Source organism: Microtus oregoni, unplaced genomic scaffold, assembly GCF_018167655.1.
Source record: "Microtus oregoni isolate MIOR12 unplaced genomic scaffold, Mior012 000036F_ref0000092, whole genome shotgun sequence".
NCBI classification, from domain to species: domain Eukaryota; kingdom Metazoa; phylum Chordata; class Mammalia; order Rodentia; family Cricetidae; genus Microtus; species Microtus oregoni.
In genome coordinates this window covers 6,389,211-6,411,140 of record NW_024543095.1, presented here as the reverse complement: position 1 = coordinate 6,411,140, position 21,930 = coordinate 6,389,211, and the positions used below count along the sequence as shown (strand labels likewise).

Below are 21,930 nucleotides of genomic sequence, written 5' to 3'. Positions count from 1 at the left end.
GGAGTGTATATCTAGGTGAAAGAATTCTTCCTACTACGGCCTTTTGTGGAAAGCAGTTATGCATATCTTATTTCATTGAAAGCTCATTGTAATTCTGAAAACATTTCTGTTTCAGAGGTGAACAGCTGGAAACTCAGAGGGTTGGTTACATGACCTCTCAAGGTCACATAACTGCTGGTATTCTGACCCCAAGTCAGAGCTCCATCCAGCATCCATAGAGACCTTCCTCCCAGGCGGAATAAGGGGCTTGGCCAACAGTTTCCACAGCCCAACAGAACTCGACCACCACATCACCCAAGCCAGGTTCCCATCCCAGCGGCTGACACACTTTGCAAACTCATCTGCACTCGATGCTGACCTTTATAGTTCTCACCCCCAGTGTCGTAAGAGGATTCTCCAACGGGGACAAAACCTTTCCCTCTAGGGCACATTTCCGTGAACTCAGCTGATTTTTAAGAGAGACAAAACAAAACAAAAAAAGCAATGAGTTGAAAAGGGAAACAAAGAATCAACATTTCCCTGAGTGCATGTTTTTAATCCAGTTTTGTCTTCTCAGATTCAGAAAGTTTTAAACACTCAACCAATAAATCTAGCATGATCTCAAAGTCATGGATTATGTGAGAAGACGTCCAATGATTCCAGAGGTTCATACACACACACACACACACACACACACACACACACACACACACACTAAATAAGCAATGAGATGGCTCTTATTTTAGCATATTACTGAGCCCGACTGTAACAGGGCATCCTAATGCAGGCAGACTTTAAGAACACCACATGAGCAGGCAGTGTGAACACAATAGTCCGAAGACCTTACCTGTCCCCTGGACAGGGCAGGGGAAGATCTCACAGTTGTCTCCCCAGCCGGCACCTGAGGTACAACAGCATTCTTGTTTGGTGACATTGGGGGCCAGCACGTTATCACAGAGACTGGCGTCATTGAGGTTATAGTAACATTCCTTCTTTTCTTCCCTCGGCTGATGATCCACACCAGAATCTAAAGAGTATAAGAAAGAGCATGGGAGGTGGTGGCGGGGAAGAGACAGAAATCTTTAATAAATAAATAAATAGATAGATAGATAGATAGATAGATAAATAAATAAATAAGAAAGAGCACTGGTGGGACAGTCACGTAGAAATCAGGACAGGACAGAGACCGTGGGCATATGTCCCTTCCATGTTCTTGACATGAGGCCATATTCCACCTTCAGGGTCAGATTCTCCCACTTTAAGAGAAACAAACACTTGAGTCCTGAATTTCGGTAGGTTTCTAATATACTCCAGAGTATAAATCTGTCAAAACCATTTCTTTTTACGCTAACCAGTTGCTTTATTCTTGTAAATTTAGCCATGAAGAGTTTCCATAGCTGCTTTTTTTTTTTTTTTTGCCAACCAGGATCATTCTTTACAGAGTTGTAACACCTACTTAAATTATTGAAATTTCCCTCCAAATGGGACCAGAGATCAGGGGCCACATGTGATAGTTAACCCTTTGGCAGTTATTTGGTTCAACTAACCATGCCCCAAGTCAGTTCCGAGCAGTGCATATTGGAAGATACATAGAAAAATAACGTGGTAACCTGGAGCCCATAAAACAGCCTTTCATCCCTGAAAATCTAACTAATCAAGTGATGCAAATAAACAACTCTGAAAGAGGCTGTGAGTTCTAGCAAAGTTGCGATGTAGGACTGCAAGTCTGAGTTCATACAGGCCCTGAAGAAAAGCATATTCTAACCGACACATTTTATCTATGACAGGGTGATATGAGAGAATGCAAATCCTAAGAATAAAATCTACTCATTTTCAGAAGATAAAATATAAACAGTGTCATGATTAGATTTGAATTGTCTTTACATACTAGATGATTATATTGTGACAGGACCTGGAAGGTAATATCATTTCTTCCACCAAATGCTATAGGTTTTAAATGATTGCCTATGGTCCAGTTGTAATTAATCAATTATAGTTTTTATTGCATACTGCACAAAAGAGCTAACAATGGCTATCACAATTGCTTAGCATATCATCAACACAATGTTTCCATTATAGCACTACCATTTTGGATTATCAGGTCCAAAGAAACCTCAAAAGAGAATACTTATCAGTGAGGGGAAGACCCACTGTTGAAGTTGGTAGGTCACGATATGGGAGACATTTAATGAGTTCTTTTCACAATCGTTTGCTATGTATCAGTTTTGTCAGGGTCAAGTTGATCTTCATGAGCTTCAATGATATACTAAGCCGTTTAAGGGCATTTCTAGAGCGAGTGTTCATAAAATGCCACCAGGAAAACTATTGCCTTCCTTCCTCTTATAAAATAAGCAAAGAATCAAATAGACCTTCCCGATCCATGCTACTATCCAAGCAGATAGTCAAGGAGAACGTCAAAGATCCTTCTAGAACTGTACTTCTTGATTCTCTCTTTGACAGATTTTGGGTTTGAACCCTAAATGAGTATGGACAGCATGTGGTACCCCAACCAAGACCAAGAGTCTAGGAAAAGACTAAATGCTGATTCCCATGTGTCAGTTCGCGTGGACTGGGTGGGTAAACCCCCCACCCCCTTGACTGAACCCGTTTTCTTCATGCTCATGCAGGATGGACTTTTACTCCTGTTTGGATGGCAGCCATTTTGATCAGAAGGGCTCCAAGCCTTAGGAACAGAGTTCTTGGGGAAAACCAAAAATAGTCACTTAAAATGATTATGAAGTCAATTCCAGAAACCTTATAGGAAAATTTACAAGTATTTCCCATAATATTTTCAATAAATTTCCAATATTGCTGTTAAGGTTTGCTCTCTTACTATGCTCAGTTAGGCTAAAAATGGTTGCTATTAAGTAACATATTAAAAAAACAAATCAGGAAAACAGCAGCTTTATAATAGGTGAAGTTTAAAAAAGATCAATAATATTTCCCTTATTTACAAAGTTAGAGCATGCCTGATTTATTTTAATAAAATGTAGTATTATGTAGAAGAGCCCCAACGTTGCTAATAAAAAAAACCAGGATTCATTTCAAATCAAAGCATGACAATTTATATGCATATACGTGCATATGTAATTTACATACATAGTACATGTTTTGTGTTCTTTTTTACATTTACATTACAGAAAGCAACAAAATTATCTTCGTGCTTTGTCTTGCACTAGAAGAAGGTGGAGATTATTACATAAGAGAAGTGATCAACAATACAGTTGTATTATTCAGATTTTTTTCAAGTGCTGCTTTTATTTTCTTTCCAAGCTCTTTGAGAGTGCAGTGTTTACACAGCTGAAATGGAGAATGAGGCAAGCCTTCATCCATGTTGGAAAGAAAAGCAAATTCTTTTTCAAAAACTGATCCACAAAGGTCATTCTGGGAAAAAAAAATACAACATCCCCATCTCCCAGACCTTTAAATGATCAACTTCCTGGAGTCTTTTTCCATTGGGAGTAAAAAAAAATCTCTGATCAGTGTGTGTGTGTGTGTGTGTGTGTGTGTGTGTGTGTGTGTATGTGTGTGTGTATGCGCGCGCACACGTGTGCAAGAGTGACAAAGAATACGTACAAGCATGTATGCACACACACACATTAACTTTTCTGGTGAGTTTCTGTGAGGTTGGACCACTGTTGCCAGGAGCAGACAGGTTCCATTGGGAAATGATTTTCTACAGTCACGTCAATGGCTGTGAGAATTGTTAGGAATGAAGGGAATGGCTGTTGCTTTTCTATCCTCTTCTATCGGTAAGATTGGCCGTACCACATCCCATGCCACAGACTTCTAAGAAACATTACTTTTCTGGCATTTTCAGACTGGATTTTTTTTCCTCATTTGTTCTTGTTATCTGGCCTATCATTTGGGTATGAAGATCTTTATGTACACCTTTATCTAAGCTATATTTTTGGCGATAGCAAGAATACCAACATGGTTTTGACACTTTCAACTGATGCTTCTTTTTGTTTGATTTTAGTGACTGGGATCTACAGGACCTCATACATGTTAGGCCAGTGTTCTACCACCGAACCATAGCCCCAGCCTCAGGTGGATCTGTTTTGAAGGAACTGTTCCTGAAGCTCTTTTCAGGTGAGAAATGAAATAACTGCACTCCATGGGTGGGGCAGGTAATGGCACCTCCACCTTCTGCAGGAGGAAACCCAGGTTGTTGCCAAGTGTCCACCTCTCTTCGGGATATGACATCTTAGCATATCAAGTTACCTGCATTTGTTCTGCTCTTCCTTTGCTCTCTTTATGATAAATGAGGAGAAGGCACAGGCGACCTTTGCTGGGGTGGAGTCATCTGCAGAGCCTCCTATGGCGTGAACACAGGAGCTCTGCTTCCTCTGCTCCACACAGGAGGGAGGGCCAGTAGCCGCTGTGTGGCCCAAGGAGCCCTTGGGATCACTCTTTTGGCTTGGCTAATAAGGGTGTGGATGTTCACTCACAAAGGCTGCTATCTATTTTTGTCTTTCCTCAACACGTCTGACCCTAGAGTCTGCTGATAGGGTGAGATGATCTAGAATGTTCTGATTTCATTTATTTAAAGCGGAAGGCGGACCTTGTGTTCACCTTCCGTTGTATTTGCAGCATAGTCTGAAGGTCTCTGCAAGCTGTTTGCCCCCATACTGCTTATGCACAGCAACCATTCTGAAGGCCTTCAAGAGAGCTAGCCTTCTCCATGCCCTTTAGAGACAGCCGGTCACAAGGGCCAAAGAGAAACGTGGCAGAGGGGGCACATTTCAGTCAAAAGTGCCCAATTTCATACTGCTCACAGTCCTGAGAGGACCTATTTATCAAGCTCCACAGAAGTGGTGATGTTCAGTGAGTTACTTCTAAAAGAATCACCCAGAAAACTTGATCCTCCGCTCTAGTTGGAAAATTCCACCAGGCACTTATGTTTTATGTCACCTCATATTTTGAGAGCAAGGCAACTAACTCTACAGTAATCTTTCAAGACATAGGAAAAAATGGAATTTGCCAGTTGATGGTGGCACACACGCTTAATCCCAGCACTAGGGAGGCAGAGGTGGGTGGATCTCTGTGAGTGTGAAGCAAGCCTGGTCTACAAAAATAGTTCTAAGACAGTATGGGCTGTTAAACAGAGAAACTTTGTCTCGAAAAAAAATGGAATTTAAGAGATGAACACACAGTGTTTCTCTAGTTTTCTTACTAGAGAACTTGCAATAGGGAGAAAGGTATCTTTTGTTTTTGAAAGCAGGACTAAGGAGAGGGCTGTGGTGAATTCCAGAAGTCACCAACAACAGAATGTGAAGAAATGTAGGGAAGAAGTAAGACCACCATAAGGTGGGTGGTAAGCTCAGATGGAAAAGATACAAAAATCTAGAAAGTAAAACACAGAAAACACCACTTAAAAAACCATACCAGTGCAGCTCCTGCTCATTCCTTGTTTTGTTTTTATGACATAGGGTGGCTTCTGTGCATGGTTTCTCAGGCTTTACCATCCTCCTGCCTTAGCCTCCTAAGTGTTGGTATCACAAGCATGTGCCACTAGAGCCAGAAGTCCTAACTGGTTAGAGTGTGTTAGAGTCCATGTCAGTGAGCTGTGTGCACTGGGCTGAAGAGTTCATTCCTGGGCATCATTCAGACCTGGGTCACAATGCAAAGAACCCACTGGAAAAAGCTATCAGAGAAGGCTGCCTGGCAGAAGTGGCATCTAAATTTAGTTTTTGAAAGATGTATTAAGGAGAGAAAAAAATATAAGCACCAGATTAAGGTATGACTGGGGCATAAAAAGTAAACTCTCCCTGTATTTGCATGGGCAGAATGCAGTGAGGTAGGGTGCACAGAAGGCATGTTAGCTGAGAGAATGAGTGCTAAGTATGATACCTGGTGAGTAATTCCATACAATGTGACCCTGAGAGATGAGAATGGTTCAGAAATGTATTGATAGATAGTGTGTCAGGTGGTAGGTACAACCATACCTACTGGAGTACCTGGCAGAATTCTGAGAGAATTACCTGAGGACCTCGCATTTAAAAAGTACATGTTAAGTAGTTGTCAAAATAAATAAAGCTTTTGTTGTTGTTTTTGTTTGTCTTTTTGGGATTTTGTTCTTTGCTGATGGAGACACTGGAAAGATGATGCCCAAAACATTGGCCATCACTGAATGTGGACTTTCTACTGCAGGCTATGATAAGCTACTGCTTTGGTTTTGTTTGCTCCTGTAAAGGGTTAGTAGGGAAGGGGAGCCTTGGAGGGCTACAGGCTGGAGAGAAGGTAGATTGAAAACATCAGCCATGTTAGCAGAAACTGGAAAAGCTGGGGAGAAAAGTGAGCAGAAAGAGATGAAGGAGGGAACTCCTGACAAAGCAGAGCTGTGTGGAGAGGAAAACCTGGGAGGCGGGCACCCTAGGCTGATGGTGAGTGGGAGGCACCTCAAGAGAGGGAGGGAAAGGCAGGGGTCACACCAACACAAGCTCATTCTGAATTACAGGGACACACGACATCAGCACTGAGAGGCTGGACTGTGCCACCAAGGTCACATTTGAGGCAACAAGTAAAATTTCCAAAAAGCTTCAGAAAAGGCACATATAGTCCTTTTTAGACCCAATTAACAAATTCCAGACTGGAAAAGGTATCCTCATTACAGTGGTATGGGCTGCTAGTGGGAGATGGTTATGTGGGAGCAGTTGGCATTTGTATGCCCCTTCAGAGAGGCGAAGGATCAGTACAGTGACAGATAGTTCCAGCTGGAAGGCCTTTCTTTGTGGAAAGGGAGATGGTTAACAAAAGCACCAAGTAAGCTGAGACAGGGAGAAACAAAGAACATGGTGGGGACATGATCAGAGAAAAACCACCAAAGGAGATGTGGATCCATGATTTTAAAGAAAGGTGTTATGTATTGTCGGGTGATGGTGGTGCACACCCTTAGTCTCAGCACTAGGGAGGCAGAGGCAAGTGAACCTCTGAGTTCAAGGGTAGACCAGCCTACAGAGTAAGTTTCAGGACAGCCAGGGTTGCATGGAGAAACCGTGTCTCAGAAAGAGAAAAACGAGAGAGAAAGAGAGAGAGAGAGAGAGAGAGAGAGAAGAGGAGAGGAGAGGAGAGAGGAGAGGAGAGAGGAGAGAGAGAGGAGAGAGGAGAGAGAGAGAGAGGAGAGAGGAGAGGAGAGAGGAGAGAGAGAGGAGAGAGGAGAGAGAGAGAGAGGAGAGAGAGAGGAGAGAGGAGAGAGAGAGGAGAGAGGAGAGAGGAGAGAGAGAGGAGAGGGGAGAGGGGAGAGGGGAGAGGGGAGAGGGGAGAGGGGAGAGGGGAGAGGGGAGAGGGGAGAGGGGAGAGGGGAGAGGGGAGAGGAGAGAGGAGAGAGGAGAGAGGAGAGAGGAGAGAGAGAGAGAGAGAGGAGAGAGGAGAGGAGAGAGGAGAGAGAGAGGAGAGAGGAGAGAGGAGAGAGAGAGGAGAGAGAGAGAGGAAGGGAAGGGAAGGGAAGGGAAAGGAAGGAAGGAAGGAAGGAAGGAAGGAAGGAAGGAAGGAAGGAAGATGCTATGACTTAGAAAGTAACAAAGTGGGTCGGGCCTGGGGAGATGTGCGTCAGTTAAGTGGTGCAAGCGTAGGGAACTGAGTGTGGGTGTGGAGAATTCACATAAAAAGCTGGGCATGGCAGCATGATGGGGGATTCCCCTCTGTATGGTGTCTTGGGCCTGCACAGGGCAGAATAGAGGTAGGTGGGGAAAACTAAACTGAATGCTGGGAGAAAGCAGGCAGACTCAGTGAGCCACCATGGAGGCACCAGAGGCTGAGGTGATCATTCAGTGGCTAAAGCATTTGCCAGGCAAGCTTGGGGGTCTAGGTCAGGATCCCAGAACCCACATAGTGAGTAACCTGTAATTTTAACCTCAGAAAGTGGAACTGGGGATTGGCAGGATGAGCCAGCTAACAAGACACCCTACCTCAATGAATAAGATGTAAGAGCAATGGAAAATGATTCTTTACATCAACCTTGTACCTATACACAAGCATATGTGTGCATGTGCACACACACACACATGAAAAAGAAAATACTTTTAAGAAAGAAATAGCGAGAAACTCTGGCTCAAAAAAAAAAAAGCAAATTTTATGGTCTAGACATGTACCCTAATGTCATATAAATGAATCACTTCTTGATGCCATTAAAACATTCTAGCAAAACCAACTGTAGTTAAAAAGATCACTCTTTAAGAACAGACCACACAGGGAAGTCGATTTCACTCATATGTCTGAGATGTAGCTGACTGTAACACTCCATACTGACTTACCATTCACAAATGACACTGCCTATCTGATTTCACTCAAAATTCACAGAGCTCTGGGAAGTAAATGAAACATCTCACCCTATTTTGTAAGTGAGAACCCTAAACACAAACACCCAGATGTTGAGATGACCACATTTACAAAGCTAAAAAGAGGTGAGTGGACTAGACTCCAGCTTTCACACCTAAAATATTACAGATAATTTTAGAGAAAATCTCTAAAATTTCCAGAAAGGCCTATGACCATCTCTTCATATATTCTTGCCCTCTCCCTCTATAGAGCACCATCATTGGAATGCCTTATTTTTAAATTTAATATTGTACCATGTGCATTTGCCTTTAGCATGACTACCAACCTTCCTAGAGATGGATAATGCTATCATATTATGATATGCTATGTTAATACATCTCAAATAAAAATGTGGGTAAGGCATCACTCTGGAAATGGAACCAAGGACAGAGAAGAAAAGAGCGGTGTGGTTATTTAAGGCCTGCCAGAGTTTCATTTTGGTTTTTGGTACTGAAGGTACAACTAAGTAAAAGCCTTTGCCATGTAGGTGTCATGGGGTGGTTACTGGAACGAACAGCAACCCTCTCTCAGTGATAACCTGCCACCTTCCCTTCAAATGACATGTTTAAATTAGTGTCCAATTAATTCTGTACCCCTTCCCTTTCCACGTTTGATCATTGAGAAAAATGTATGGATAAAAATACCGGCACACGTCACTCCCCATGACTTACAAAAATAGTTCTTTTACACAGAACATTTGTCTCCTATCCATGACAGTGAACTCTCTAATGGGAGGATGGATAGCACTGAGGTTTAACCAGAAAGTAAAATAGCCTAAGTGTCATTTTATTTGGCTCACAAGGGACTGCTTGATCTTTTGCATTATAAGAAACACAACAAAACAAACAAAAAACCTCACACACAACTAAGTTACAGCTACATGGAACCAACTAAAGGAGTGACCTACTATCTGAAAGGTGACTAATTTATCTGGAAGGCTGTCAGCTCTCATTTCAATTTATTCAGTGACAACATGGCCTAAATCAAATTTTAAACAAATGTAAACATAGCAACTCTCTAGGCCAACTGCTGGAAAAAGCCTCAAGGGTTCCAAGTGGAAGTCTCTGTAGACCCTGTGTGGCCCGATCTGCTGCTTTTCATTTAGTGAAGTGACAGACAAGTCTCCCCAAGGGCCAAGCGAGGAGGCTGATGTAACTTGGTGAGATGAAGCCATGTTAGACACTAGCTGATGGCATCCTAGCTTTTAGGCAATGCTCGGCAAATGTCCTCAGCATTCTGAATCCTTTACCTATGGTGTTGCTGGAAAGAACACCAGAGGCCACTTAACCCTAACACCCATCACCTGCATCCTCATTTTGCTGATATGGCATAGAGAGAGCATGGAAGCTACCTGGGCTGGCTAGTTTTATGTCAGTTTGACACAAACTGAAGTCGTCTGTGAGGAAGGAACCTCGATTATGAAAATGCCTCCAGAGGATTGGCCAACTGTAGGCAAGTCTGCAGAGCATTTTCTTAATCAGTGATTGATGGGAGGAAGGCCTGAGCCGTTGTGGGTGAGACCACCCCTGGGCTGGTGGTTCTGGACTCCACTAGAAATCAGGCTGAGCAAGCCATGAAGAGCAAGCCAACAAGCAGCACTCCTCTCTGGTCTCGGCATCAGCTCCTGTCTCCAGGCTCCTGCCCTGTCTGAGTTCCTGTCCTGACTTCCCACACTGATGGACTGCTACCTGGAAGGGTAAGCTGAAACAAATCCCTTCCTCCCCAAGTTGCTTTGGTCGCGAGGTCTCATCACAGTGCTAGTAACTCTCTAACTAGGACACTTCTAGAGGCAGAATTATGTCAGGACATGTCTGTCTTACTCACGTCCTAAGCCTGGGTCAGTCCTTTCTCAAGAGACACCCTCCAACCCCCGCATGGTGCCCCCTCGACTCACCTTCAGTGACCCGGGAACGGCACTGCCCAGTCATGGGACTATATTCTTGGCTCTCGTCCGCACATACACACAGGAAGGACCCTTCCACGTTTTCACAGAAAGCTTCCCCGCATACACCACTGAGCAGCTCACATTCGTTCACATCTGGAAAAAAAGAACACAGACCATGTAAGACATGCGGGTCTCTCCTGACAGCTCTACCAGCTGTGCCAGGGCCAGCAGTGGCTGCTGGAAAAGAGCTGATCTCCAGGGAGCCCTTGAATTCGTCCTTCCTGGGAAAGGACCCCTGCAGGCAGAGCTGGACAACTTGGCCTGGATGAAAGGATGGTGCAAACACGTGGACCATGTTCTCAACTCCAATTCTAGTTTTAAGGAACAGCCTGGGATCTCACTGGGAGTGTAATGTGAGCGCTTTGATTATCCAGCACTGTCTTCCTCCCTTGTCGGCACATGAATACACAAAGGAGCCAGAATTCTACTCCTGGATCGTCATTCAAGGGAAAACCAGAAGCATCGGCACTTGGGTGATCCAAACTTAGATTTAAGATGTAAGCTTTTCAAACATACTTACATGTTGGGAAATACATTTCAGCCTAAATTAACAATAGAACTTAGACTCACCAGGCACAAGTGAATATTTGTCAGGGAACATTTGTCTAGTCGGCAAAGCCGACTGGTCCAATAACTAGTGATTAATTCCATTGTCTTTCATCTAGTCGGTAAAGCCCATTGGTCTAATAACTAGTGATCAATTCCACTGTCTTTTCTTAGTCTTTCGAAGTCCCCAGTGTAACCTCTCCCTTGATGAATGTTTCCTTTGTATATGTAAATCCATAGAATTAAAGCAAAAATCAAAAGATTTGCTTAATGCAAATCCGAAGTTCATAGGCCCCAAACAAAGGCTCTTTATTCATCTTACTTTGTCCAATGGTACCATTTACCTTTCTGTTCCTCAAAAGTTTTACTGGTGACTTCCTCAGTCTGGAAAGCATCCACCCAACTCTGAAATGCTCCCCTTTCTTCTTCATTAACAATATACATACCAGCTTTCATAATCATACCCTGAAAATTTTTTTTTTTTTTGGTTTTTTCGAGACAAGGTTTCTCTGTGGTTTTGGAGCCTGTCCTGGAACTAGCTCTGTAGACCAGGCTGGTCTCGAACTCACAGAGATCTGCCTGCCTCTGCCTCCCGAGTGCTGGGATTACAGGCGTGCGCCACCACTGCCCGGCCCCCTGAAAAATCTTAATAAATTTAAAAATGTGAGCAATTAGACAACTCACCCAGGAGTGGGGAAAACATCTTGTTTTTCCTTGTATACTGAGTTTGCTTTGCTTTCTGTTGTTTTTTGGACAGGTTTGTGAATCTTGAAGTTTCAGACTTCCACCTAACTTATCCATAGACAGATATAAACCCAATAACCTGGGTTTCACTTGTAAAGCAATGTGGAATTGAAGTCTTTAATCAACACAGTCATACTTTCCATCAGAAAAGTTGACTTTAGAAATTGGCTGGTTCACGTTTGCTAATTTTAGGTATGTAATATCAAATGAGATTCTACTTTCCAGTGCATACCAGCAACATGGCTGTCGCAAGCTCTCCCTCCAGGCCGCATTCATTTGATCAAGAGGTATGTCTTAGCGTACTCATGTAGATTCCCCAGTGAGGGTATGACCTTGAGTCAGGCCAGCCCAGCTCCCGCCTTTATAGAAGTTACCTCAGTCAGAGAAATAAGTAAGGAAATTTCACAGGCTTCAGGGAATGCTGGGAATTAAAGGAAAAGACCTCTGAAGAAGTGTGTAGTACTGATTCTTCCATGAGGGGATATGTTGGAGAAATGTCATTTGAACCTAGATCCGAATGATGAACAGATAATGGGAGATGGAAACAGGCCCAAGTAAGAGGAAACAGCACAGTCAGAGATCAGATACACGATTTTACCTCTGAAAGGCTATGTAATGTTCTTTAAGGAGAAGCACATTCAGTAAGTATTCTGTCAACATCTCTTTTTAAAAATTTTATCATTATTATTTTATGTGTATGGATGTTTTGTTTGCATGTATGTCTGTGCACCATGTACATGACTGGTGCCCTCAGAGGCCAGAAGTGGGTGTCAAATATCTAGAGTTACAAATGGTTGTGAACCACCATGTGGGTGCTGGAATTGAGCCCATGTCTTGCATAAGAGCAACCAATGCATTTAACTAGTCCCTAGTTAATATCTCTTAAACAATGATTTAAAAAAAAAACCATGAAAATGATATTTATTGAGCTTATCAAAATAGCAGCCAACATCCATTCTGTAAGGGGGTGTTCTATGTGCCAGACTGGAAAATCAATATGGTTCAGGCATACATATTTGTCCTTTCAGAATGAATGGTAAGCAGGGGCTTTGGAGCTCTGTAGAGTCAGCAACTGATATTCCAGTATGAACAAGCAAACAGCACATACAGAGCACTTGCAGAAGGTCAAATGTTATGCCCAGGGGAGATTAACTACCACGGAAGAAGCAAGTGATAGGCAGCAAGTGACCAGTGGTGTGTTCAACCACAAGCAGCCTAATGTCATGGGCACAGGAATGCTGTGTGGAGCTAGGAAAGTGTGGAGCTAGGAAAGTAAGACTCACATCAAGGCCTGTGAGTCAAAACATAAACAAACTCCACTATTATTTTACTGGTAATGGGGGCTGGGCATACACAGTTCTCTTATATTTTAGGTACGTGTTCCACTGCTAAACTATACTTCTTAGTTAAATTTTGATTTTGAAACATGGTCTTGTTGTTACCGAAGCTGGCCTTCAATTTACTTGAAATCCTCGGGCTTCATCCTCCAGAACAGCTGGGAAGACAGGCTTGCACTACCAGCCCATTTACAGTCACCCTAGATAGTCTCATAGGACGCTCTTAGCTGTATTGTTGAGCAGTTAGACTTTCGTGTAATTCTTTAACAGTGATGTGTAGTTTTTGATTTGGCATTGTTTATGTGAATTTGTGAAAACTACATGGCTGCTTCCTGGCCATTTTTCTGTAATTAGGGATTAACTGACTTTCTATCATGAATACCAGAAAATCAGTTACAGTTCCTGGATGATAAGTGAACTAGTGCTTGACTGGCAAATGCCAGAGCAAGTTAGTCGTTGCTTTTGCCTTAAAGGGCACCTGCCTTGTGGCAAACACAGCTTTTCTCTCTATTCAGAAGAATAAAGAAAAAGTTGCATAATGTGTTTTTGGCAGAGGCCACTCTTTCGTTTCCAGGCTGCCCAAACCCAAAAATAATCACAAAGAAAACTGTATTATTAAAACACTACTTGCCCTATTAGTTCACACTTATTGGCTAGTGCTTATATTTTAAATTAACCCACTTCTATACATCTGTGTATTGCCATATGGTTGTGGCCTACCGGTAAGGTTCCATCTGGCGTCTGGTGTCTGTCTCCTGTGGCAGCTACATGGCTTTTCTCTGACTCTGACTACTTTCTCTATATATCTTTTCTAGTCTGGCTATATTCTGCTCTACTATAGGCCCAAAGCAGCTTCTTTATTAACTAATGGTATTCACAGCATAACTAAGAGGAAGCCCACATCAATGGGTGAAGCTGGAGATTCTCTAACTTCCCTCTCCCTCCTTTCCCTATGAAACTGCTTTAACAGAAAGCGTGTTTCATAACAAGTTTATACAAATCACAGCTGATCAGAATATGAAATATGAGCTATGAGCACTCCCCTATGAGTCTGTGTTGGACTACATTCTGGGACATCTTATAGCATGGGAGCTTTCCCGGCCCTGTTTATCCCATAGCAGTTGCACAGTCGGAAGCATTATTGTGCTGGTGTCATTCCCGAAAACGGAAGCTTGTGCCAGTACTTTCCTTAAACGTGCTGCTTAATGAGGTGTGTGCCAAAGATGGGCAAGCTGTACCCCATGGCAGACTTCATTACCTGGGGACAAGAGACTACTCACATTCACACTCGGATAGGTTTAAACAGCTGTCCTTTAAAATGGCCCCAAATAACTCACACTTCTCTCTTGATGTCCCCGTCCCCTTCAGAGGCCAAAGCACATACAATTTTCACAGTCTCAAATCCTATGATTAAAAAAATCAAACCACAGTGAAAAGTTTCCTGCTTGAATTCGCCTCTTTGTGATGATGTTCATTTCTGTTGGAAAAGATACATGGAACACGATGAGGGGAGGAAACAGAACGAAAAGCGAAAACTCACCCACACACCCTTGCCCATCCTGTGGGGCCTGAAAGCCCTGATAACAGAGGCAGCGGAAAGAGCCAGCTGTGTTGTCACAGAACCCATGGCTGTCACACACAGTGTTGTTTACACATTCATCAATATCTGCAAAAGAGACACGGGACATCAGACAGGAAATAAACTCAGACCGACAAACGCCAGGCATGGAATGGATAAGGAAAGGCGCTCTGTTATATCATGATTAACAGGAAAATCATGTCCACACAAAAAGAACCTTAAAAACATCGTACATGTTAATAAAATGTTTGGATGAAAATGGGTTAGTAGCTAAACTACTGGGGCCTATGAGAAACCTTTGACTTATCCTCAGGAAATATTTTCTCGCTGAAATGACTGCCACAATTAGCCATGGTCAGTATTTCTTAAATGTTTTCGAGTCTTCATTTCCAGAGACAGCTTTATTTTCCTACAGGGGAAAGTGCTGTCGCCTCTAGGCACTTCTTTCTTTTTGGATGCTATATCCTCATTATGGAAAAGAATGGGCCTCCTGCTAACAATGCCATGTATGCATATCATGCTCTTGGTTCATACCCACCCTCCCACGACCCTTTCTCAAATACCCTTGTCTGTCTCCAGTTCTTCCACTTAAAAATATATAGATTCTGCCTATGAGAGAAAATATGTGGCATTTTTCTTTCTGAATCTGGTTTATTTTAGGTACCACGACAATCTCCAGCTCCACCTGTTTATGAAAATGACATAATTTCTTTCTTTTTATGGCTGAACAAAACTCTATTGCGTGTATACACCATATTTTCTGCCATTCATTTGCTGACGGACATCCAGGCTGGTTGCATGACTTGGCCATTGTGACTAGTGCTGCAATAAACATGGATGTCCAAATATGTCATGTGCTGACTTAGGACCCTTTGGGTATACAAGGAATCATTGTATCTGGGTCATAGAGTTCTATTTTTGAGGAATTTCCACATGGATTTCACAGCAGCTGGGCTAGCTTATATTCTCCCTGGCAGTGTACAAAGAATCTTCATCCTTCATCCTTTGTATCCTTCCTGTTATTCGGTATTTGTTTTCTTGACCATGCATGGCCTTTCTGACTTGGGAACACGGAATCTCAATACAGTTTTTGAAAAGATGCTTCTTTACTTTCACATGTATAAGAGTTTTGCCTGTGTGGATGTATGTGTACCATGTGGATGCAGAGCCTATGCAGGCTAGAAGACGACATCAAGTTCCCTGAACCTGGAGTTGCATGTGCTTGTGAGCCACCATGTGGGTGCCGGGAATCATACTTGGATCTTCTGAAAGAGCAGCCCGTGCTCTTAACAACTGAACCATCTCTCCAGCCCCCTCAATGCACTTTTCATAGCCACTTTGCGGGGGGAAAAGTAAATGCTAATGATAGCTCTAACTGTGGAGTTGTAGGAGGGAGAAAACAGTGGTTTACATAGCCCTATAGATTGCTATGATTGAAAGAGAATCTGATGAGCCCTGTTACTCATGGGAAAACCTATGTGTCACTAGGTTACAGCTACTCAAGATCCCAAATGCCAGTTACCCCACAGTATTACCTACATCACAATAATTAACATGTTCCTATAAATGCCTTATTTACAACAGACTTCTAGCTAGAGTCCCTCTTTATCTTTCTAGGGACCATCTCCACAGTCCTTCCCTACCCACTTTTTCATTAGTTACCATGCACACTTCCAGCTACCAAGCTTTCTGCTCTTTCTACCTCAGAACACAACAGTCCCCCAAATACAGGGTTTTGGTGAAACATTTAAGAAATATACATGAAAAAAAATTATTTTCATGGTAAATCAGCATATTAGGTACAAATAACAAAGGAAATGTGAGAATTAAGCACCACATACCAGGATTTAGTTTTGGAGGAGTTGACATTAGTAAGATTGACCATTTCAGTTCTAAAGCTCGTAAAATTAAGTTGTAAGATGCGTGATAGAAGACAAAGAAGATTTATCCAACAAATTTTCTTATTTCCTTTCCAAATTGTCAGATACTGATATTATCAAGAATAAAGTCAGACTACCTCATATTTTGATTGAAACATGTAAGTTATTAAATCAAAGTTTCCTTATTTTTTTCTCAATTCTATGAAAGCCGTCCCTTCTACTTTCAAAGCTGGGTCCTTCTCATCATGACTGCTCTGTGCTCATGCTGGTCCACCTCTGCATCCTTCTCCAGCATCTTCAATTACTCTCCTCCCTGCTCCTCCCCTCACTGCCTTTGAAGTGTTAACATAATTTGGAAAATCTTTCTCTTGATCTCACCTCCATCTGCTACTTTTCTCTGGCATGAATGCAAAATGTTTTGTTAGCGTTGTCTACACTCCACGCCTTATTTCCTGATGCAGCCACTCTTCGGCATATGTGAGCGATTAGTTTCCAAACCCAAGGATGCCCACTTCCTCTATAGAAACTAGTATTGTATTTGCAACTAACCTACACATATCCACACATCCTCTCATATACTTAAATTTAATCTTTTAGATTTATTTACTTTTATGTGCATGGGTATTTTGCCTACATGGATATATGTGTACCACACGTGGGCCTGGTGGCCATAGATGCCAGAAGAAGGTGTTGGTTCCCCTTGGAAATGGAGTTACCAGTGGTTATGAGTCACCATGAAGATGTCAGGAATCAAACCCCGATCATTTGCAGAGCAAGAGCTCTCAACCAGTGTGTCATCCCTCTACCCCACCCCACCCCCATATTTTTAAGACCTTCTCTTTTTTTTAGTGTTGCAATAGATTCCCGGACCTCATGAAGATCAGCCAGGTACTCTACCAATGAGCTACCATCCCCAGCTCATCCCACAGACTCCCTGTGACACCCAATGTATTGTACATTCTATACAAACAGTTGTTGTACTGTATTGTTTAAGTACTAAAAGCAAGAAGATGGTCTGAATGCGCTCAGCTCAGATGGGACTTTTTCAAGTATTTTGGGATCTACTGTTAGCTGAACTTGAGAGCACAGAACTCAAGGACACACTTTACCAGTGTACAGAAATAATGGCAAAGGTACACATTATCAGTATGTTCCAACAATGTCTATGAAGATTAAAGAAGCATCCACAAAGCACTGACTGGGGAACATAAGATGCATGTCAACCCTCACCATCATTATCACGCTTCCTCCCCAGGGACCTACAATCTCCGGAACTTTGTCCTTCTGAAACACAGATGCTGCAAAGAGGCAACCCTTATACCCGAAGCCCAGGTCAGCCCCCATTGCCGTCTAAGTCTGGGGAACACCCACACCTTGAACACTCTTTCCAGGTTCCACATTATCCTTTTTCTACCTTCCATGTAGGTGGATGCCTGACAGAGCTCAGAATTCCCAGGATCTACTGCATGCTAGGCTTCCCCGTCTACCCTCCTAGATGCTAAGCTCCAAAGACCAGAGTCCTTGGGGTCAAAGGTTTCATCTTCAACCACAATCCTTCCCCCGAGTACACTTCTTATTCTTATCTATTTTTATTTGATTTTCTGACATAATCTTGATCAAGCTTACAGTTGAATTTAAAAAGAGACCTTAAAGACTCTCCCTGATAATGGGTGAGCATTCTTTCTCATTCCGTTCTTCCTTTCCATCTGAACTTGAATAGAAAGCCCAGTACAAAGATTTAACATCTAAATCTTCCTCATGGCATCTACTGCAGCACATTGGTCGGACTGATCTGAACTCCCCACACAGCTGAGATTACAGCTGGTTTACTGATTGCAACCTTGAGGAGGAATTCTTTCCTGACACTGACTCACTTAACACTGGCCACCGCTAACTCTGGACTTCCTGAAGTGGGCATCTGTCAAAGAGATTATGTTGTTCTTCACACCGCAGGCTTTTAGGGGTTGTAAGTTCAGCAAGTCTCCGGTTACCATTTACATGCTGATGGATTCCCAGTCTCTCTCGGTGCTTGAGTTCCGTCCTGTTGAAACATTTATCTAAGACCAAATAGTCACGTCAGTGACAAACGAACTTGCTATCAGTGCCCTCCTCACAACAGCTCCGTGTCTCCTATGCACCCTTCATCATCAATCCCACCCAGACACTCTTGCCAGAAATCTTAATGCCATCTCTCCCCTTCTGAAACTCCCTTCAGCCCTACCCTATCTCTTATCCTTCTGGATACTCCTTACACTCCAGCTGGCTTCCCCGTCTCCCGTCTTGCCCCTCCCTCTAACCCGGCAGCTTTCAACTTTCCTAATGCTGCGATCCTTGAATAGAGTTTCTCATGTTGTGGTGACCCCCAGCCATAAAACTATATTTCATTGCTGCTTCATGACTGTAATGCTGCTACTGTTTTGAATCATAATGTAAATATTTTTTTTTTTTGAGGTAGAAGTTTGCCAAAGGGGTTGTGACCCAAAGGTTGAGAACCACTGTAATCCACGCTCTGCCTAATTGCTGCTGTCTGTGCACTCTTTGCAAAATGCAAGCCCATCCATGCCCTTCTACTGCTCAAAGTGCTCACCCTCTCTCCTGACTGGAGCACAAGGCTTCCGTCATCTGGCTCCTGGCTACATGTGTGTTCGCAGTTCCCAGACAGCCTTCGCAAGTGAACTTCAGCCCCGTGGGTGGACTAGAATAAAGTCTCACTGAGCTCGACATCATATCAACTCCTTGCTTTACTGACCCTTCCACTCCTACATTTGCTCAGGAACTCATGCTGACCCTTCCGGAGCTAGCCTAAGGGGCACTTCCGTCGTGACACCTCCCTCAAGAACTCCAGAGATGGGCATCAAGCCGTTTCTCATTTTTCTATGCCTGTATTAGGCTTGAAACCACTGATTTCCCTACTAAAATGAGAGGGAAATAGGGAATTTGGCTACTTGAAATCTATTGGCTTCTCAGTCCAGATTCTTAAAATTAGATATCTTGCTTTCCTTCGTATTAATTTCATGCAATTGCATCCGATGATGGTCTCCTATGGCTGTTCACCAGCACAGGAACTGCATAACTGGCCTGAAGGTGAAGAAGCCCCCCCACTGGCTATGAATTACTGGGCGTCTTGCAGACTCAGTTTACTGTAACAATGATTCACCAAGCAAGTTTAGATGAGTAATAGTTTGGACTGGAACGAATAGGGAAAAGGAATGTGAAGTGCCTGCTGGAGACTAGCTGTTCAACAATTAATATTTTATAAAAGTGATATAGTGCAACTCTGCAGTTTCTTGTTTTCAACAGTGAGGTGAGGTAATAGCTTAACTGAAGGACAGCACTGGTTTCACTCCTGAGAAGGGCCAGGCAAAGCTCTCCCACTCAGCTAGATCCCCAGTTCTTTGTTTCAGTTCTTTAATGGCCTACAAAAAATATTTCACTTTCTTTGATGACGTGAGGTTTCAGGTCTATTTCACATTATCTGTCTGGATAGACGAACATCATTCTGTTTTTGCCAGGGTTGAATTTGGAACTTGAAACCAATTTTTTTGAGTCATCAAAATATTATATTTTCTTTGCTTAATGTCAAAATTTCTATAGCAATTTTCCTTATGTGTCTGGTAAGGGCCACGCTAGGAATTATCACTAGTAATACTACCCCACAGCTATAAATCTACTGGAATTGATTGTCTAGTAATTGCTCAGCCATCAACACACACATATTAAGCATATTATCATAAAAGAACTACTAATTCCTCAGGCAGCATTGCTCTTCTTAACTTTTACTGGGAAAAGTACAGGTAAATATTGATGTGTCAATGTAAATGAAGTTAAGAAACAATACCACCTACAAGGCCACTGAACTGACTCCCCCCACCCCCGCAAAAAGACACGTCTAAATATTAGAATGGTAAATGGAACACAGCGCAGGATTCCTAGAGCTGCCATCAGCTGGTGTTGGAAGATGTAACTGTGTCAATGGTTGTCGAGTCCACACCTCTAAAGTCTCAACCGTTGACCTGTTTTGCGTGTCTATAAGCTTTTCAGCCGATATATTTTCTTAACCTGCCAAAAGTTCTTCAAATCTATGTGGTAAAACAGAACTTCAACTTTCATTTCATTCCTGAATAGAGGTTAATAAAAGTCGCCTAGTCTTCATCTTCTTGCTTTGGTAAAGCGAACAGTAAAATTAGGAGAAAGAAAAGCACGAAGGATTCAACATGATTTTCTGAAAGAGAATGGGCCAGGCAGCTTATATGCCGATCAAAAAATTAATACTGTCCTCAAAAAACTTGACAATGAAATTCATAACAAACATGAATGGTCCCACTAGGGGCCACATTCAGAAAAGCTTGTGTGTGCGACAAGAAAGGTGCATTTATGTTTATTTCATTGGGAAAGTGGTTTGGTCTTTTTTTTTTTTTCAGACAAATTCTTCAGTTTTGCTTTGTTCTCAATTATGAAGAAGAAAGCTGCTTACTCAGGCTCTTAACATCTGTGCTTTGTAGATTTTTTTCCTTTTTACTTCCAAGGGAGACATCTCCACCTACTAGGGGAAAGTCGCAGAAATGAGTCACCCTTCTGCCTCTAGGATAGTCTAGCGAGGGCGATGGTAGGAATGGGAGTACCATTTGTGGTATGTGGCCATTTACAAACTCACCGTAGTGGCTGCAGTGTTGGGAATGAAGACCCTTCATGCTGTCAGGGTGTTACTGCGTGAATCACATTGTGTGTCCTGACTTCGAGGAGATTTCAGCTTTATCTAGCGTGGCCTCCTTATCTTAAGACTCAGAAAACTGAGGCATGGAAAAGGAAGTGATTTCTGTCAAATGACAAAAACAGTAAGTGGTGGAGATGGCAAAAGACTGGTCCTTGTTGAGGATCGCCTCTAACTCCATCCTGAAGGCTCTATTCAGCATGCGGGCTTGCCTCTTACAGGGATGCTTATAAAACGGGACTCCTGGGCAATGGGTGAACCACACTCTGAGGCTAACAAAAGTGTAAGAGAGCAGGTTCACTGCCAAGACGCACATCAGGCCACACTGTCTGCCACTCACTTGCATTGCTTGCTGACTTGCAGTTTGGAAGGACCTCCTGTCCTTAAACAGGTCTTAACACAAGAAGTACCATCATACTGAAACCTAGAAACCAGGGCACTGTAGGCTCCAAAGATGTTTATTGAAAAGACTCCTGGAAAAAACACATACCAGGCTCCAGTGGTGTTCTGGTCTCAGGAAGACTCAAGCTGATAGCTAGGATGGATGTCCTTCCATCTTTTCATTGAGGAAAATGACCTACTATTTCAGCTAAGAGCTTCCTGATCACCTGCAATTGATATATTTGGGGCCAGGATTTTAAGGAAATGATCACGTAAAAGGGCCTTGTGTTAGAAGGGACATAGGGCTTCTGTGCAGGAGAATCTCAGGCCTCACACTCTTTCTTGAAAGGAGTAGAGGTTGACCAGAAGACAGGAAACCCCAGCCAAGAAGTGGAACTGAAAGACGTTAGCAGAATTTCTGCCCGAAGGAATTTTAAAATGGCATGGCTGCTGGCCCAAGGGAGATTAAGGTATTTCTCAGAGCATAGAGGAAAGCCAGCAGTGAGCAG

At 42.8% G+C, this 21,930-nt stretch overlaps 1 protein-coding gene across 5 annotated transcripts in view; it reads right to left on the bottom strand.

The window, feature by feature from the left end:
* Positions 1-21,930, bottom strand: part of Ltbp1 (latent transforming growth factor beta binding protein 1) — a 373,313-nt gene that overhangs the window by 28,166 nt on the left and 323,217 nt on the right. For all 5 annotated transcript variants that reach the window (XM_041631028.1, XM_041631029.1, XM_041631030.1 and 2 more), the window contains 4 exons: positions 14,411-14,536; positions 10,193-10,336; positions 827-1,006; positions 359-445 (listed from right to left, as the gene is read on the bottom strand). In XM_041631028.1, the coding sequence (XP_041486962.1) occupies positions 359-445; positions 827-1,006; positions 10,193-10,336; positions 14,411-14,536 (537 nt within the window). The remainder of the gene's footprint in view (positions 1-358; positions 446-826; positions 1,007-10,192; positions 10,337-14,410; positions 14,537-21,930) is intronic.